This window comes from Arvicanthis niloticus, chromosome 22, assembly GCF_011762505.2.
Source record: "Arvicanthis niloticus isolate mArvNil1 chromosome 22, mArvNil1.pat.X, whole genome shotgun sequence".
Lineage (NCBI taxonomy): Eukaryota > Metazoa > Chordata > Mammalia > Rodentia > Muridae > Arvicanthis > Arvicanthis niloticus.
Genome location: NC_133429.1, coordinates 49,451,512 through 49,470,023, shown reverse-complemented (window position 1 = coordinate 49,470,023; position 18,512 = coordinate 49,451,512). Strand labels below are relative to the sequence as shown.

Sequence of the window (18,512 nt, the reverse complement as noted above, 5' to 3'; positions counted from 1 at the left end):
CATACTTGGAGATGCAGTAACTACCACCACCACCAAAAGACACCAAAAGAAACTTGTTCCATGATGCTGGAGACATTGACCATGCAGCCCCTTGTGTTTCTCACTAAAGGTAGCATGCTCAGAGTCACCTCGATCATGCCCAAAAGATTCACATCCAGTGAACTTGCAAAGTCTTATTTGTTAGGCACTCATTGACAGGAAAGACACAGATGCCAACATTGTTGACCAGGCCCCAGAATCCTTGGGACAGTCAAAAGAGACAGGCACACAACCTAGGTTTAATTATAGGTGAAATGCACATCCAACAAAGGAAGACCACTGTGGCACCTGTTTAATGGACAATAGGATGCAATGAATAATAGCAGGGTTTTCACATGGCTTGGGAATTCATGCAAGACACTGCTGGATCACAACATGGATGCCTTCACCCTTTAAGACCCTGTGGCCCAGTTCTTTACCTGGGAATCAGCCTGGAGTCCCCTCTTGCTTGCTTGATTTATGAACAGATGGTAAAAACTTGGTGCACCTTTGTTAGTCTGGAGATTATAACAGTATGTTTGTGACTTACAAGTTGATGCCATCCTTGCAGAGATTCTATTCTTTTATTTGTTGTGGTGGTTTGAATGGGAATGGCAGCCATTGGCTCAAGGTCACGAGGCTGGTGACTTCATGACAAGCATGACCAGACAATGGCCTCTACTACAGACAGCCTTGAATCTCTTCAATGCCAGATAACCTCTTTAACAAGAGTTGCTCTCCAAAACTGGTGGGCCCTGGACTTGTTGACTGTTGAACAGGGCGGGGAGACTTGTGTTTTGCTGGGAGAAAATGTTGCTTCTATGTCAATGAATCTGGGCTGGTAGAACAGCATGTACAAATGCTCAAAGAGCTCTGGGGGAACTTTTGGACACACTATACTCCCAACACCCCAACCCCTTGGTACTCTAACCCCTTGATGGCTTAGATTCTTACCCTCCTTGGCCCCATACTAGCCATTGGAGCCTTGTTTCTCTTGACACCCTGCCTCATTCAATTTCTAAAACAACAGATGAGTAACATTACAATCAGGTCTTGGTTCAGTATCAAACTGTTCCCAACATTAGAGACACTTAATCTGATGACACCTCTCCTTTATAAAAGAAAAAGGGGGAGTTGTGGGGCAGTGGGCTGTGAGAGGCAGCTGGGCGCTTGGTCAAGCACAGGCTTCGAATCTTGGACCCTAAAGGGATGGAAGGTGTTTGGCTTTGACCCTTGTTTCCTGGTTCTTTTCACTTAGCTTTGGCTCTCCACAGCCCCTCCCACAGAGAGGTCTATGGCCACCATTCATGTAGGAATAATGCCTCAGGGTCTTCCATATATAGATGAGGTATCTTACCCGTCATTGACTATCCGGCTTAGCATGTAAATTAGGGGTTAATCCTCATCAGTCTTGATGACAGAGGTTTCAGAGTCCCCTACTCCCAGACTGTAATAATGGACCTGTATGGGTTTCATTTGAATAGCATCTATCAGTTGCCATACAAAAGCCATCAGTTTGTTGAACCACATGGACCCAACAGACAAGAGACTTAACAACACCTGAATAGTTAGTATGACAGCAACACTCTTTTTTAAGGGCAACACATAACTCTCTCTATCAGAGGAGTAAAAAGTATAAGCCTCTTCTATTCTGTTCATAAATGTCTTATATCAGAATCTAAATCTATAGAAATACAAAATTGATCATAGCTTTGATCTAAAGAAAACAAGTAAGGAAATCCCTGTTCCTGCTCTAGTCAATCTCAAACCCAAAAAACAACTATAATAACTGTGGTAGTGGGTTTAAACAATCTACCCCACTAAATCCTAAATCAGGGAATCAAGAGTCCAATAAAGCCACCATGGAGATGCAGGTGGTGATGGCTCCTTTAGCACTGATAACTTCCCAGGTCAGGTTTGCTCATTGATCTGTTCCAGTTTGAAGGCAATTATGAAGCATCTTCATGTTTCCTTCATATTTCTTGCAAAGAAAAAAATATGCTTCTCAGGGATAACAGATCTCTGCCCCAGAGATTAATGGGAAGGCCTAAGATGACATAGGATTGTATATTTCCTGTATTTCCTTGTTTATCTTTCCACCTCAGGACCTTGTAGTTGGTTTTGACTTTGGCCAATACCCCTTGGGGTAAGAGGCCTGGTAGCAGGCCAATCACTTTGTTTTAGGATAGTCACATCAGCTCCTGTGTCAACCAAGCTTTGGAATGCCTTTCCATCAAGCCAAATTGTCATCATAGGTTTTTGTTGAACTATAGGCTGTACCCAGTATGCATCAGAGAAATCAAAGCCTTGATTCCCTCTTTTAGGATTCTTATATTTGTGATTAGTAGGGTACAATGGAAGTAACAATAGTTGAGCTATCCTCTTTCCTGTACGAATGGTGACTATATTCTGAATTGCCCGTGCCATTACCTTAATCTCACCCTGATAATCATTATCTATAACTCTAGGAAAAATTTGTAGTCCCTGCATAGTAGCACTGCTTTTTCCCACTATCAGGCCAAACACATTTGGATAGAGTGGTCCAAACACTCCAGTGGGTAAGGCCTGAGGTCCCATTTCTGGGGTTAATACTGTGTGGGTGGTAGAACTGAGGTCCAGTCCTGCACTTCCTGGTGTTGCTCAACTAAGTTCAGAAAGGGATTGGTGTTTGTTGGTAGGACACTGACTGCTTCATAAGCCTGTTTTGGCTTGTGTCGGTTCGGGGACTGGACCTGGCCCCTGTTCCCGTTTCCCTGATTATGGGAAAGGGTGTTACCTTGTGCGTCTTGTTTAGACCCACAATCACTAGCCCAATGCCTTCCATATTTGCAATGTGGGCAGAGCCCAGGCTGTTTTCTGGGCTGTCTCTGGCTTAACTCATTTTCTACCTTGCAATCTCTTGCAAAGTGTCTAGGCTTGCCACATTTAAAACATGCCTTTCTGTCTTTACTTGCCAAAAAATCTCTTACTGATTGTCATTGCATGGCAGCTGCCATAGCTATTTCCCTTTGGTAAGAGCGACCTATGTCAGAACAGAGTCTGATATACCCAGTAAGGTCTGTCTTTTTCCTATAAGGTCTAATGGCTGCTTGGCAAGCAGGATTAGCATTTTCATATGTAAGTTGTTTCACATAATCTATACCTGCCTCTGCATTACCAAAAATCCTCCCTGCTGTTGTCATTAATCGATGAACAAAATCAGAAAATCATTCATCAGGCCCTTGCCTGACTGTTGTTAAAGATGCACCAGGGTCTCCTTTTACCGGAAGTTTACGCCAAGCCTTCATGGCTGCATTTTGAATTTGAGCATATAAACCTGGGTCATATTGCATCTGATTATCACTAGAAGCAAATTGCCCTTCTCCTACTAAGGCATCAAAGGACCAACCATTGCCTGCCTGAATGTTTCTCCTAGCTGTCTCTTTACAATTCTCATCATACTCTGATTTCCAAATAAGATAGTCTTCACCACTAAGAACTGCTCTCACTAACGTATTCCAATTACTAGGAGGCAGCCACTCCTCTGCCATAGACTCTAAAACTGCAAGACTAAAGGGAGCAGTGGCACCGTATTGAGATACTGCATTTTTTAATTCTTTAATAATTTGAAAATTAAACCCTGTGTGATATCTCCAAGCAACCCCTTGATTGTCTCTGGTCTCTGATACAGGGAAAGCCTCAGCATTTCCCTCCTCTGGCTGATCTGTGGCTAAACTAAGGCTAGAGGATAGGGACTGCCTTTGGACACCAGGTTGAGGAACATGAAAATCCAGGGGATTTTCGCAGTTGGCCTCTTGAGACCTCTTCTCTGTCCTTAATTTCTGTAAGTGGTTACTTAAGTCCTGATACTCTTTTTCTAACTCTATCAGTTGTTTAAGGGTAGAAATTTTGTCCCCGTAACTCCTTTTTGGGATCTACAACCATTGTCTCCATTGGGGGAGCACTTGGAGGTGGAGGCACATAGGTAGAGGGAATTTTAGTGTCATAAAATTTGACTTCCTCTTCCTCTTGGTCAGCACAATCTGGCTCTGACAAATTGTCATCAACCTTTGGTTGTATTTTGGATTCTAACTTACGCTTCTTTTTATTTTGAACAAAAAAGACAGCATTCAAGAACAAAAGCAGAAAATTAAACACATGTGAGCAGCAAACAACAAAACCAAAACAGAGAGTTGGATTCAGGTTGACTAATTTCTTGTCCCATTTTCCTTACCTTTCTCGACGTGGTAGATTCCTGTGACAGTCAACAGATCCTTCTTCCGGTAACGTCCCTCACTGGATCTCTCATTCTCTCTGCCCCACATTAAGCACCAAAAATGTTGAGAATCGCACTAGCCCACATTCAGGTGCCAAAAATGTTGAGACCCGAGCTGCCCCACGTTAGGCGCCAAAAAACGTTGAGAACTGCACTAGTCCCACGTTTGTGAGCCAAAAATGTTGGGGCCTAGGCTAAAAATGTTGAGAACTGCACTAGTCCCACGTTTGTGTGCCAAAAATGTTGGGGCCTAGGCTGCCCCACTTTGGGTGGCCTAAAACATTGATGCCCTCTCCACTCTGTGCTTGGTGGCCAGTGTATCCCGGCCCAAGCTGCCGCTCTGGTCCGTGGGTCGGGGTTCAGCAAGAGAGAGAGTGAGGATGGACTGGAAGAATGGAGACCAGACAGAGTATGTTTCAATCCCGTTTATTCTTCAGTTTCTCTTCCTAGTCCAAGTCCCAAGTCTTGAGTTCCTAGTTGTACTCCTCCTAGTTCCTAGTTGTACTCAATCTGTTCTCTTCCGAGTGTCTAATGTCTACTCCTACTCCTAGTGTCTGAATCTCTGTTATTCCAAATTGTTCTCTCCAAAATTGTTCTCTCCTGTCTGCCTCTTGCCTTTTATATGTCTCACTTCTAAGCCATGCCTTTTGGTCATGCCTTTAAGTCATACCCTTAGGTCTTGTCTCTAAATCTGATCTCTAAGTCACACCTTTAAGTCACACACCTTTAATCTTACACATCTTTAATCTCACATACCTTTAATCTCACACACTCAAGGAAAGTCCTGGGTATCTAAAGCAAGATGTTATCAGAGTGTGCTCAGCTGTTGTAGGCTATTGTAATCCAAGTCTCATGTCAGGGTATAAGGCTCAAGATGGCTGCAAAGCTGATAGCCACTTTCTGCTAAAAGTCGGCTCCCAACAGTTTTCCATCAATGTGGCCTAGATATAGGAGAATAAACAACCCCAAGGTGCTATGAGTTCTAAACGGATCGTCAAGTAGCTCAAGGGGGCACAGGGTGCAATGTATTGTGGAGATTTTACTGACAGAAGTGTAATCTTGGGTAGCAATAAAGCCAGCTGGTTCCTGTGATCTGGATGAGGAAGAATGTTGTATACAAAAGTGATGTTATCAGCTTGTCCCATCAGTGGTGTGAGGGGTAGGGGTATTGGCTCATAAGGCCACACCCATCCCCGAGGAGCTACAGGAATTTTATGGTTGCTGGGGGAGGGGGAGGCAAATTCCTCAACATAGTAGTTAAGGATAAGTTGAGCTTGCTCAAGTAAATAACTCCCTACCTATGTTGATACAGGCAGCCCTAAGTAACTCAGTGGGACAGAAGGACATACTAGACAGGAAAATAGGCCACGGACTTGTTCAGAAGACAAGAGGTTAGGTGGAGGGGACAGGAGATAAGAGGGAGGAAAATGTGTGTGTGTGTGAGAGAGAGAGAGAGAGAGAGAGAGAGAGAGAGAGAGAGAGAGAACACATGTGGGTACATGTGTGTGCACATGCACACGTGTGTCATCTGTACATACACAGACAGACACAGACACACACACACACACATATATATGTAATTGTACAAAAATAAATTTAAGATAAGAGAAAAAGTGACCTTATAAGAGTGGAAAGTCACCTTGTTTACATTAAACTGGTATCAAAGACTCAAATACACCCCTGAAGATTGGGACCAAAGAGGCAGAGGAATCCTTGCATGAGTGTAGTCCTGAGTGAATGTGTGCTGTTGGCCAGGCACTACCATAAGAAGGTAGAGGTTTCAGACCCTTGGGAACTGGCACAGCTTTTCTCTATATGGGTCAAGCTCAGAATTCGCAAAGCCTTCTTCCACTGGCCCAAGTTCAGGGGTTGGTGGATGATTGACCAATGTGTAAATACTAGCAACTGTAACTTCCCCCTTCTGGAGGTTTCCAGCCTGAACCAGCTGCCTTCAGACAGGATTAGCTGGCCCCTCTTTCTTGCTGTTCATAATAAAGGAGCTGAGATTTCAGGGGAGTTAGCTGAGGACACTGGGCACTAACACAAGGTGCCTGATGCCATCTTTTTTGTACATGTGTCTGTGTGTCTGTACTTTCTCCATTCCCTCACCTCTGCTAGTCAGGGTTTCAGACCTAAGCCAGCTGAACTGTAACAAGGCCAGAGATTCAGAAGCTCATAATGTACCTGTGTGACAAGTGAGATCCTGCCTCAAACTAACTTGGTAATTAACTTAAAAAATAATAGAGTTCAGGTCCTCAACAGCTGGTGACAGGACTTACTTGTCTAATAGATGACCCAAATTTTGTTGCCAATGCCAACAAAAGGTTAGGTAAGTCACAGCTATCTGAAACTCCGGTTCCTGGGGATGTAATGATCTGGCCTCTATGGGTTCTCTACACACATGGATTACAGATACACACACACACACACACACACACACACACACACACACAAATATTTAAAAATCATGACTAAAAATGGGTAAACCCAAGACAGGAAAGATAATTTTTCTATTTCACCAACAATGGTAATGATTGTTTAAGCACAGAATTTTTCTGTGGTCCCATATCCATGATGTTTATGATGAGGAAAGAAAAGCCAGGCAACTATGCACATCACATATGTGCTGAACCCAGGAATCTTCTTTGTTCTGAGGCTCTATGCCCTCACACTGTACTTCTATTGCCCCAACTACACAAAAGGATCTGAAAGGAATAAAAATTTTTGAAACCCCCTTAGCAGGTAGAATGCAGTCAGGCCAGCTATGTTCCAGGAACATTGCAGACCACACAAAGATGGAACCAAGAATGCAGGTCAGCCGGTTCAAGAGCTCTAGTTTCTAAGAACTGGCTAACCACAAAGTAGATAGTCAAGCAAGATTAAATTCCTGAGAAAAGCATGTACAGGGTGGTCCCCACATTACTGACAACATGATGGGCTGGTACTTGCCACTGATATTCCCCCTCACTCCCCTTGGTTTATGTTTTTTTTCTTTAAATACTGCTCACATTCTGCACTTGGGGGTCAAACTCTACCCCTGCATGGGTTATGAGTCTTGACTTCAAAATAAAGCCTTTTGCATTTTTCATCAAGATGAGTATCTTGTGAGTTATTGGGTGGCCATAATATCTCGAGACTTGAGTGAGGGTCTCCCCTCTTGGGGGTCTTTCATCTTTGAGGGCTCATCCACGATTTGCAACCACCCTAATCTCCAAGAACCTACTTGGAGGTAAGATTTCACCTGCTTCGTTCTGTTTTGTCATTGTGTGCCCGTCCGTTTTTCTGGCTGTTCAGTTTCTAAAAAGTGCAGTTTCAGTTTGCACCCATGTTCGTTTCATGAGGAAACAAAAGGAGTGATCAGCAGAGGTGCTGGGGGATCACCGGCTGTGGCCCTGGGAGATGTCCCAGGAGGTGAGGGACCCCAGCAACGCCTGGTTAATTCACATCTGTGTGCTGTAGAGGACACGGTGGTCCTCTTGGTAGAGGGGATGTGAGAAACCTCCCAGTCATCTGATTTTCTGGAGTGGTGTTGGCACTCACGTTAGTCTCTTTGTGTGTTTGTTCTGTCTGTGTTTTTTGTTAGTTGGGACAATGGACTGTGATGACTCCTTTAAATTTGACACTGGATTATTGGACTGAAGTTAGAACTAGGCCTCATAATTTGTCAGCTGAGGTCAAGAAAGGACCGTGGCAGACTTTTTGTGCCTTGGAGTGGCTGACTTTTGATGTTGGCTGGCCACCCAAAGGGGACTTTTGACTTGACTATTATTTTTGAAGCTATTGTTTTTCAAGAAGAACTAGAATCACATCCCGATCAGCATCCTTATATCACTGTTTGGCAAGACCTGGTCCAAAACCCTCCTCCATGGGTAAAACCATAGGTGAGAGGAAGAAAGGCAGGTTCCTGAGCCCTGGCTCTCTGTAGCACAGAATCTAAACTGAAACCAAAGACAACTTTAGAAACAAAACCTTTGGCTCCACCTAAGATCTATCCTGAGACTGACTAGCCACCTGAGTGGCCAAGCCCACCACCACCCCTCTACCATCAGCCACCACAGGTGCACCCAGGCCCAGCTCTGGTGCCAGCCCCTGCATTGGCTCCAGCCCCAAGCCCGGAACCTCAAGGAGCAGAAGGGGGAGGACAGGCAGCTGGCACTCGGAGTCGGAGAGGTTTGAGCCCTGAGTGATTGGATTGATTCCACTGTGGCTTTAGCTTTCTGAATGGTCAGGCCCCCCGTGGCCCCACCAGCTTTACAATCATTACAATATTGGCCTTTTTCCACTGCCAATTTATATAATTGGAAAACTAACCATCCACATTTCCCTGAGAATCCTGCCAACCTTACAGGTCTGGTGGAATCCCTGATGTTTTTGCACCAACCCACCTGAGATGATTGTCAGCAGCTTTTGCAGGTTCTCTTTACCACAGAAGAGAGGGAGAGAATCCTATTAGAGGCTTATGGAAGCCTATAGGTGCTACACTCCCTTTGACCCTACCTCTGAGGGACAGAGGGTTGCAGTAGCTATGGCTTTTATAAGACAGTCAGCACCTGATATTAAGAAGAAGTTGCAATGCATAGAGGGGTTGCAAGACTATTCCTTACAAGATATAGTTAGAGAGGTAGAGAAAGTGTATCATAAGAGGGATACTGAGGAAGAGAAGCAAGAAAGAGAGAAGAGAGAGAGGGAAGAGAGTGAAGATAGGTGGGGTAGCAAATGAGAAAGGGACTTGACTTGAATACTGTTGCAGTTGTAGGGGATAGAGAGAGAGAGAAATGGCAGGGCCTAGATGTGCCCTTCCCCCCAAGCCTTGAGCATGCCTGAGAGACCTTGTTTACCACAACAGGCCAAGTGATAGGATCTAGGTGGAGTTACCCACCTTGGCTGCACAGAACACAGAAGCAGAACTGCCCTTGGGCTTGCCTTGAGACATCTCTGACTGTGACCTAGAACGGATTATGGATTATCCCACCCATCTCCAGCTGAAACCAGGAGGAGTTGTGGGTTGGGCCTTCCCCTTTAAATGGAGAGCTGAACATTAAAGCTTTGAGCCTCGATCAGAGAACTTTGTCGTGGCTTCATCTCTTCTCGCCCTCTGCCCCCTTTCATTCCCAGCCCCCTTTCAGGTGAACCCAGTTGACTTGTGGCCATGGGCGGCTACACTTAGACAGATAAGGAACCTGGGCAACAGAAGACCAAGACTGAATGGGAGCGGAGAAATGCAGAGATGCCTGTTGGAAAAAGATCATTGTGCCTACTGTAGAGAAAAAGGACATTGGGCTCGAGACTGCCCCAAGAAGAAGGGCAGGGCCCCTAAGGTCCTGGCTCTAGAAGAAGATGATTAGAGAGGATGGGGCTCAGACCCCTTCCCCAAGCCTAGGGTAACCTTAAAGTTGGAGGGGACCCCTATAGACTTTCTGGTAGACACCAGAGCGGAGTATTCAGTCCTGAAACAATCATTGAGAAACTGGTACACTGTCTTAGATTTAAAAGATGCTTTCTTCTCCTTAAAGTTACATCCTTCCAGCCAACCCATTTTTGCCTTTGAATGGAGAGATCCTGACACTGGACTAGTGGGACAGCTGATGTGGACTAGGCTGCCTCAGGGGTTTAAAAACTCCCCCACCCTCTTTGATGAGGCTCTTCATTGAGATTTGGTCTCCTTCAGAGCTGAAAATCCTCAGATAACTTTGCTTCAGTACTTTTGGCAGCATCAGCTGAACCTGAGTGTTTCCAAGGGACCAAGGGACTGTTGATGGAACTGGGCTGATGACTCTACTCCCATTCACCACTGCCTTGACATCCTGGCAGAAAAGACAGGTCCCAGAAGTGACTTAAAGGACCAACCCTGGCCAGGAAGTCTGAACTGGTACACTGATGGAAGCAGCTTTGTGGTTGAAGGTAAGCTGATGGTGGGAGCTGCAGTAGTGGATGGGAAGCAAGTAATTTGGGCTAGCAGCCTGCCAGAAGGAACTTCTACTCAGAAAGCTGAATTTATTGCATTGACACAATCCCTGAAGATGGCAGAAGGAAAGTCCATCAATATTTACACTGATAGCAGGTATGCTTTTGCCACCGCCCATGTTCATGGGGCAATATATAGACAAAGGGGGCTGTTGACATCTGCAGGAAAAGAGATATTGAGCCTCCTTGAGGCTATCCATCTGCCTAAGAAAGTGGCTATCATTCACTGCCCTGGGCACCAGAGGACTCAGGACGCTGTTGCCAAAGGAAACTAGATGGCAGATTTAGAAGCCAAGTGAGCAGCCCAAGGGACAATGATTTTAACCACTCTTAGCTCTAAAGACTATTATGACATTAGAAAAACCTGCTTTAGATACACTCCTGAAGATTATCAAGCTATGGGGCGGGTGGGGCTCATTAGAGAGTCCCCCTATGGAGGAAGGAAGCTGAAGGGGGAAAGCAGGTACTTCCCCAAGAAGAAGTTTGCAAGTATCTAACTAATCTCCATTGGTTAACCCACTTAGGGACCAAGAAGCTAAGAGACCTGGTAAGATCTTCTGATTACTATGTTATAGGACTTGGTGACCTAGCCTCAGAAGTGGTTAAGAGGTATGAGGCTTGCACCCTAACTAATGCTAAACATTCCATATTTGAAAAAGGAAAAAAGCTCTGAGGAGACAGATCAGGGGCCTACTTGGAAGTAGATTTTACTGAAATTAAGCCAGCCAAATACAGTAACAAATATATGCTAGTTTTTATAGACACTTTTTCAGGATGGATAGAAGCTTTCCCCACAAAGACTGAAACTGCCAAAATAGTAGCCAAGAAGATCCTAGAAGAAATTTTTTCTAAGATTTAGAATGCCCAAGGTAATTGGGTCTGATAATGGACTAGCCTTCGTTGCCCAGGTAAGTCAGGGACTGGCCACTCAGCTGAGGATCAAATGGAAATCACATTGTGCTTATCGTCCCCAGAGTTCAGGACAGGTAGAAAGGATGAATAGAACCCTAAAAGAGACCCTGACTAAATTAGCCTAGAGACCAGTGGGGAGACGGGACAGCTCTCCTCCCTTTTACCTTGTTCTTGGTTAGGAACACCCTAAGACGATTTAAGCTGACACTTTATGAGATTCTCTGTCGGGGGACTCCTCCTCTTACCGAGGCAGGTGGAGCATTCAATCCTGACGCTGTTCTTTCTAAACCCCTATTCACCCACATGAAAGCACTTGAAGTCGTCCAGCATGAGGCCTGGGAGCAGCTCAAAGAGGCTTATGAAACTGGAGACCTGAGTGTGCCTCATCAGTTCCAGGTTGGAGATGATGTTCTTGTCCAGTGCCATTGAGCTGGGAATCTTGAGCCTCACTGGAAGGGACCATACCTGGTGCTCCTGACCATTCCCACAGCAGTGAAAGTAGAGGGCATCTCTGCTTGGATTCACGCATCCCATGTGAAGAGAGCTCCTGAACCCTCCAAGGATGAGTAGGAATTGGGAAAAACTGTGGACCCTCTTAAGCTGTGCGTATGTCACAGGCGCTCTTCAGGTGAAGGGTAACAACTCCCATGCCCCTCAAAAACTTACCTGGCAGGTACCTTCCCAAACTGGAAAAGTCATCTGGTCAATCTGTAAGATAGCCCCCCACCCCTAGACATGGTGTCCCAAACTCTCTTTTGACTTCTGCCAGCTAGCTGCAGGCCAGGAACAGTGAGATATTCCTGAGGCAGACTCCCAGAACCTCCCTGAGACAGACCATCGACAAAGCATCTCTGGATGGACAGGAGCAAAGTTTGGGTGCAGGAATCCAGAGGCATGCTGTTGGCTGGCTCAAGATTTTTACGTCTGTCCAAGGGAGGGTAGGGACAGGAGTGCAGCTAGGTGGTGTGGAGGACTAGAGAGTTATTATTGTGCCGCCTGGGGTTGAGAGACAACAGGACAAACTTATTGGAACCCCTCATCCTCTTGGGACCACTCCTGATTCTGCTTTTACTGTTGACTATAGGGCCCTGTGTTTTAAATAGGTTAGTTACTTTTGTTAGAGAAAGGGTAAGTGCCGTACAGATTTTAATGCTGAAACAACAATATCAAGGTTTACAGAGGCAAGATAATGATGACTATGATGACACAGATGTGTAGTTTCTAAGATTAGAACGGCAGACAAGAGAAAGTGGGGAATGAAAGGAATGGAAAAATTTTAAAACCCCATAACAGGTAGAATGGAGCCAGGCCAGCTATGTTCCAGGAACTTAGCAGATCACAAAAAGGCGGAACCAAGAATGCAGGTCAGCCGGTTCATGAGCTCTAGGTTCTAAGAACTGGCTAACCACAAAGTAGATAGTCGAGCAAGATTAAATTCCCGAGAAAAGCATGTACAGGGTGTTCCCCACATGACTGACTAAATGATGAACTGGTACTTTCCACTGGTATTCCCCATCATCCCTTAGTTTGTGTTTTTTTCTTTAAATATTCCTCACATTCTGCACTTGGGGTCAACACTCCTCTATCTCTGTGTGGGTTATGAGTCTCAACCTTAGCTGGCTGATCCCGAAATAAAGCCTCTTGCCATTTGCATCAAGATTGGTGTCTTGCGAGTTCTTGGGTGTCCATGTTATCCTGAGACTTGAGTGAGGGTCTCTCCTCTTGGGGGCCTTTCAGATCTAGCTTTCACAGGGCATTCTGAGGCTTTGTAGAAGTCCAGTAGAAAAAGGCATCCACAAGAGAGGTGGGCAGGTAGCTCAAGGGGAGGTAGAAGAGCTTGGCATCCCAACCAGCTGAGTATCGGGTGCGAGGATGACAGGCAGTCAGAGCATGCTCCATGCAGTCTGTCACCAAAGACAGGTCCTTGTTGCACCTCTGGTCCAATTCATTTAGCATTTTCAGACCTAATCAGAATGAGGAATCATTCAGGTAATCATTCAGCTCCCAGCACTCCTGTCTCATACCAGCCTAGAGGAAAACCTGTATCTTCTATGTCAGAAAATCCATGTGTCTGATGCCAAGCCTAACCTGTCCCAGTTCCTCAGAAGGACCAGAAAGAATCTTCAAGAAATAATTAAGTGTACTCAGTCACCTGTATCTCATATCATGGAAAGTGTTAATTTTATACTGCCTCCCATTCCTGACTTCACTTACAGCCCCATGAGATGATCCTCATGGATCAGAAGTAACAGCAGCATGTTCTGAGGATTCTTTGAGGATAACAAGTATAATATTGGAACTGCAAAAATGAGCATGGTTTTAAAGGGTTCAGGAGTGGACTTAGCTTTCATTCTCAGAGCTCACTTACAGGATGCCAAGTATTTATCACCATAGATCTCCCTGATTTCTGAGCTGGTCTGGTCCCACAGCATCTGGAAGTTTGATGATAGTCTGGCACTATCACTCATAGAAGTCTTGAAGAGTCCAGGTTCTATAATAGCCACCTTCACACCAAAATAAGAGAGCTCCCTCCTGCAAGACAGACAGATGTCAAGGACTTCAGAGGTCTTTCAGAGAACACTTTAATCAGAGTTCATTAGCATGCCAACAAGAGCCTGTGGTGAGGAAAGGTCATACCCTTTGGACCTGGGGTGCAGGAAATGTTGAAGGGTATTGTGATAAGAGCATCTCCTCTGTGCTCTTGTAGCTCACACTAAGTATTTGTTGTGTGCAGCTCAGTGCCCTAAAACGAGACATTCTGATCTATGGCACTGTGTAATACACTTTTCCAAATAGTGCAGATGCAAGGGATCCTAGTCCTTTTTCAAGTAATCCCTACCTCACTAGTAAGTCTCCATCTACCCTACATGTGTCCTATGCAGCTCTCAGGATATCCCCTAATTTCTTCCTGGGGGAGTCTGTATATAGCAACTTCCTGCATCCACCTCCCTTACATTGGCAGCCTACCTGTTTCCTGCCTCAAACAGCTCTCCTGGTTGCAGCCCTTGGAAGAGTAGCACTGTCAACAACACAAAATAAGTAGCATTTTGCACCATCCAGTTTTCCACAAGTTGCCCTATGCCAACCTAATGACCACCCTCATTCCATAAATGGTCTTTCCATTCTCCAAAGAGAATGCACCTACAGATACAGGTTTGAGGTTCCAGGATCTCATGTTTACTGTGATGCAATCTAATCCTGCTACAGGACCTCCAACAAATGGCTAAAATAGTCAATGGTGCTGACTGGCCATGGCAATCTCACAAGAAGGTCACAGTTCTTCTTTAATTCCTTTTTCATTCTCTCAGTTGCCACAGTCTTTAGGTCATGATAGAAGCACATAAGTTATGCTAGAACGTATTCATTGTGGACTCTAAAATAGGTCTGATATCTATCTGTGGAATTGAAGGAAATACTTACTCCAATTAAAAAACATAGTCAGCATATAGAAATCAGGGGTCTGGCTCCACGACCCCCAAAATTTCACATTTCCAATCTTATCCCAGTATTATCTCCCAGTGTCCTTCCTCCTCTGTAAGAGGACAAAATGATGTCAACTCATGTCTCAGTCATGCTCTCTTGTAGAGCCATGGAAATGTGCTGTAAAGTGAATGATTCAGTGATGGGAAGGTGAGAGAGATGCAGAACCCAAGTCTCCTCCCCATAAAGGTACTTAAAGAGTTTGGTTAAATAAAAACCTTCCCAAAGCACTCCTTGTGGGCCCCTTTACCTTCCAGTACCTGAGAGAGTCTGAGAATGCCTCCATTTCATGCTTAGAGATGCAGTAACCACCTCCACCAAGAGACACTCGACCCCCGATGCTGGTGACATTGACTATGCGGCCCCTTGCCTTCCTCACTAAGGGCAGCATGCTCAGAGTCACCTCAATCATGCCCAACAGATTCACATCAAGTATAGTTGCAAAGTCCTGTTTGTTCATCCACTCATTTGGACCTGAAGGGGTGGCGATGCCAGCATTGTTGACCAGGCCCCATAGTCCTGGGGACAGTGGGAAAAGACAGTAACACAAAATAGGTTAAATTATGGATAAAATGCACAGTTAACAAGGTAAGACCACTGTGACATGTGTTTACTGGACAATAGGATATGATGAACAACAGAAGAGTATCCATACACTTGGGGAACACATGTAGGACACTGCTGGCTCACAGCATGGATGTCTTCATCTTTTAAGACTTTGTGGCCCAGTTCTCTACCTGGGAATCAGCAAGAAGTCCCTTCTGACTTGCTAAGTTTAAGAACAGATGGTGAAACATGGTACACCTTTGTTAATCTGGAGACTATAAAAGTGTATTTGTGACTTACAAGTTCAAGCCATCCTTATAGAGATGTTATTCTTTTATATGTTGTGGTGGTCTGAATGGGAATGGCAGCCATTGGAATGGGGCATTGCTGGTGTGGGTGTGGCCTTTTTGGATCATGTGATTCACTGGAAGTGGGCTATCCCAGAATCTTGCTGTTCCTTCTACCTGTGAATCTGGATGTAGAGCTCTCAATTGATTCTCTAACACCATATCTGCCTATAACCTAACACACTTCCTGACATAATGATAATGGACTAAACCTCTGCATATAAGCCAGCCTTAGTTAAATGGTATCTTCTATAAGAGTTACTGTGGTCATGGCATGACTTCACAGACATAGAACTCTGAAAAAGATACCTGTATCTTCAGAGTACTATGAGACATTTCCACACTACTGCCTTATACTTTCAAATGGCCAGAAAATGTAGTAGTAAGAAAGGACTGTTATTTCTTATAATTCTAAAAAGGAAAGAGAAAGAGCAAAGAGAAAAAATACAATGGAGAAAAGAGACAAAAAGTAAAATTAATCTGTGCATAAAATATTCATTGAGAAATGAAAATATTGAAAACTTGGTGGGGGAGATTTTTAAAAACAGTGCTGTTTTTTGGCTCTGGTGAAGCTGCCCTTGTGATCAATTTTGATCAACATCTACATTGAAGAAAGTCAGTATTGAACTCTCATCAGACCCTAACCAAAAATAATATAATGGCTAGTTTGTGGTAATGTGGCATACAATACAGTCATCAGACAGGATGGAGCCTCAGTTGAGAAAACGGCTCCAGTAGATAAAGTTTTAAGGCATTTTTTCAATTAGTGATCAATGGGCAATGACCTAACCAATTGTGGGTGGTGCCACCACTGGGCTGATGGACTATGGGTTCAATAATCAAGCAGGAGAATAAGTCATGGGAAGCAAGCCGGTGAGCAGCACTTATTCATGCTCTCTGCATCAGCTCCTGCCTGCAGGTTCCTGCCCAGTTTGAGACTCTGTCCTGGTTTCCTCTTTTAGTCAACAGCAATTTAGAATTACAAACTGAATAATTCCTTTCCTCACCAGCTTGCTCTTTGGTCGTGGTGATTCATTGCAGCAATATTAACCCTAAAGAAGACAATGTGGTGCCATTACCGTGGGGTATTGTGGGGACAGATCTACCCATGTTTTTAGTAGGATTGTAGGAGGCTTTGGAAGTAGGGACTACAAAGCCACTGATTATTGTGACCTCAGAGGGATGATCTTAGTAGCTTGGAAGATTCAGGGATATCGGCTATTTTGAGTTGAAATGCTGCTATTCTGGTCACCTGGAGCTGAAGAGTGAGCCCTGATTCAGAAGAGAGCAGCAACATTGAAGTGAAACCTTTGAGTTAATGTGACAGTTGATGCTGAGCTCAAGCAAACCAATTAATAGAGATTCAAAAGAGATGAGCATTACTGAGATTAAAAAACCTGAAAAGTGTTTCCTGAGAACAGATAAGCTGAGATCCAGAAGCAGCCAAGTTTGTAACTCATGTTGACAGACATCTTTGGTCTTGATAGACTCAGCCAGGTGGTACTGGTTTGATGGGGTCTTGGAGAGCAAATAATGCTTGATACTGTGAGAGGCCAGGAGAGGTCATTGGTGAAGGTGCTACCTGAAGGGCACTTGAAGGTCAGGACTGAAGGAGTCATGCAAAGAAGTTGAAGCATGGGCCCAGGAAGAGAGCCTATGACATGCTATCACCATATAGTCCATGAACTGGAGAGATGGCTCAGCGGTTACGAGCACTGACTCATGTAAGACCTGCACAGGAAAAGGGTGCAGTGACCCAGCACTGAGGAGGGAAAGTGGACAAACAGTCTATCCTCTAGCAAGCAGCTATTTGTGACATAATATCTTGGTCTCTTAGAGGACTCAGTGTAGAGGTAAGAGGACAGACTGTTGTGCAGGAGAGGTGCAAAGTTTGCAATGACTCCAACACCACCCTGACCCCAGCAGAAATCTTTTCAGGACTACAGTGGCCTTCCCTTCACACAGACCAGAAACCAACAACACAGACATGAATCTCATGGTACCTCTGTTCCCAACACGCTCCTTCACCCACTGAGTGGCTGCCACAATACTCTCTGTCTTGGTGACATCAAGGATCACTGTCTCCAGCCTGTCTGATGTCTTGCTCCTCAGCTGCTTGGCTCCTTCCTCCTTTCGACATGCAGCCAGCACCCTCATGCCTCTCCTGTCCAGCTGTCTGGCCAGCAGGTTCCCAAAGCCTGAGCCACAGCCTGTGATGAAGACATACTTGTCATGGAGATGGCTCACCACCTGCCTCTCCCTGAACAAGCGCAAAAGCATCCACAGGTTTACAAGTGCCACCAGGTAGAGCCACATGGCTTGTTTAAGCCAAGTAGAGAGAGAAATACTGAGTCAAAATGAGCCTTGTACTTGCTCACTCAGAAAGGTGTAGGCATCGAGGAATCCACTCTTCTGCCCTGCAGTCCACCTGCATTTCCTAACAATCATTAATCCTGACTTCTCATGTATTTGGACTACTTTGCCCTGTGGATGTGTAATGACTTTTCGTTTTCCCTATCTAACTGCCAAGGAAAACACAACTGACTGTTCAATAACACAAGTCAATCCCCTTATGATCCTTGCTTCCTGGACCCATGTCTGGATACATGTATGTTTCATTACAGAGGTCCCATGGTCAAGTCCCACACTCACCTTTTGTCTCTGTATCTTGCACTCTGGAGCCACAAATCAGGGTGTTATGAACATAATGAGAAACTGTTGGTGACCTGCAGTTGGAGTCAGAACTTACAACAACTTACAATAGAGGACAGGGAGTAGTGGTGCCCTCCTAATATAGTAGCTCTTGGGAAGGTAGAAGGGCCAGACCCAAACATGAAAGACTGCTCTCAAAAGAGTAAAAGGTGATGGGTCTGGGATCCTAGACACATGATGACTTGCAGAGCTGTTTTGGGGAAGGAAATGACTTTACCCTCTCAAGTGGCCTTTCTCCTGGCTTCTAGGATTAAAGCAAAGATGTCTTGAGTTGTGAC

General features: G+C 44.9%; 1 protein-coding gene and 1 long non-coding RNA gene across 2 annotated transcripts; one reads left to right on the top strand and one right to left on the bottom strand.

Annotated features, from left to right (window-relative positions):
* Positions 1 to 380: 380 nt before the first annotated feature.
* On the top strand, positions 381 to 12,865 carry LOC143436334 (uncharacterized). Its single transcript, XR_013106445.1, has 2 exons — positions 381 to 10,174; positions 11,460 to 12,865. It is a non-coding gene; the product is annotated as an uncharacterized LOC143436334 (long non-coding RNA).
* LOC143436333 (retinol dehydrogenase 16-like) lies at positions 12,279 to 17,949 on the bottom strand. Its single transcript, XM_076920545.1, has 4 exons — positions 17,526 to 17,949; positions 14,890 to 15,148; positions 13,518 to 13,681; positions 12,279 to 13,113 (listed from the first exon to the last, which is right to left on the bottom strand). The coding sequence occupies exons 1-4, from the start codon at positions 17,836 to 17,838 to the stop codon at positions 12,896 to 12,898; spliced, it is 954 nt and encodes a 317-aa protein (XP_076776660.1). The 5' UTR covers positions 17,839 to 17,949; the 3' UTR covers positions 12,279 to 12,895.
* Between the last annotated feature and the right edge of the window lie 563 nt (positions 17,950 to 18,512).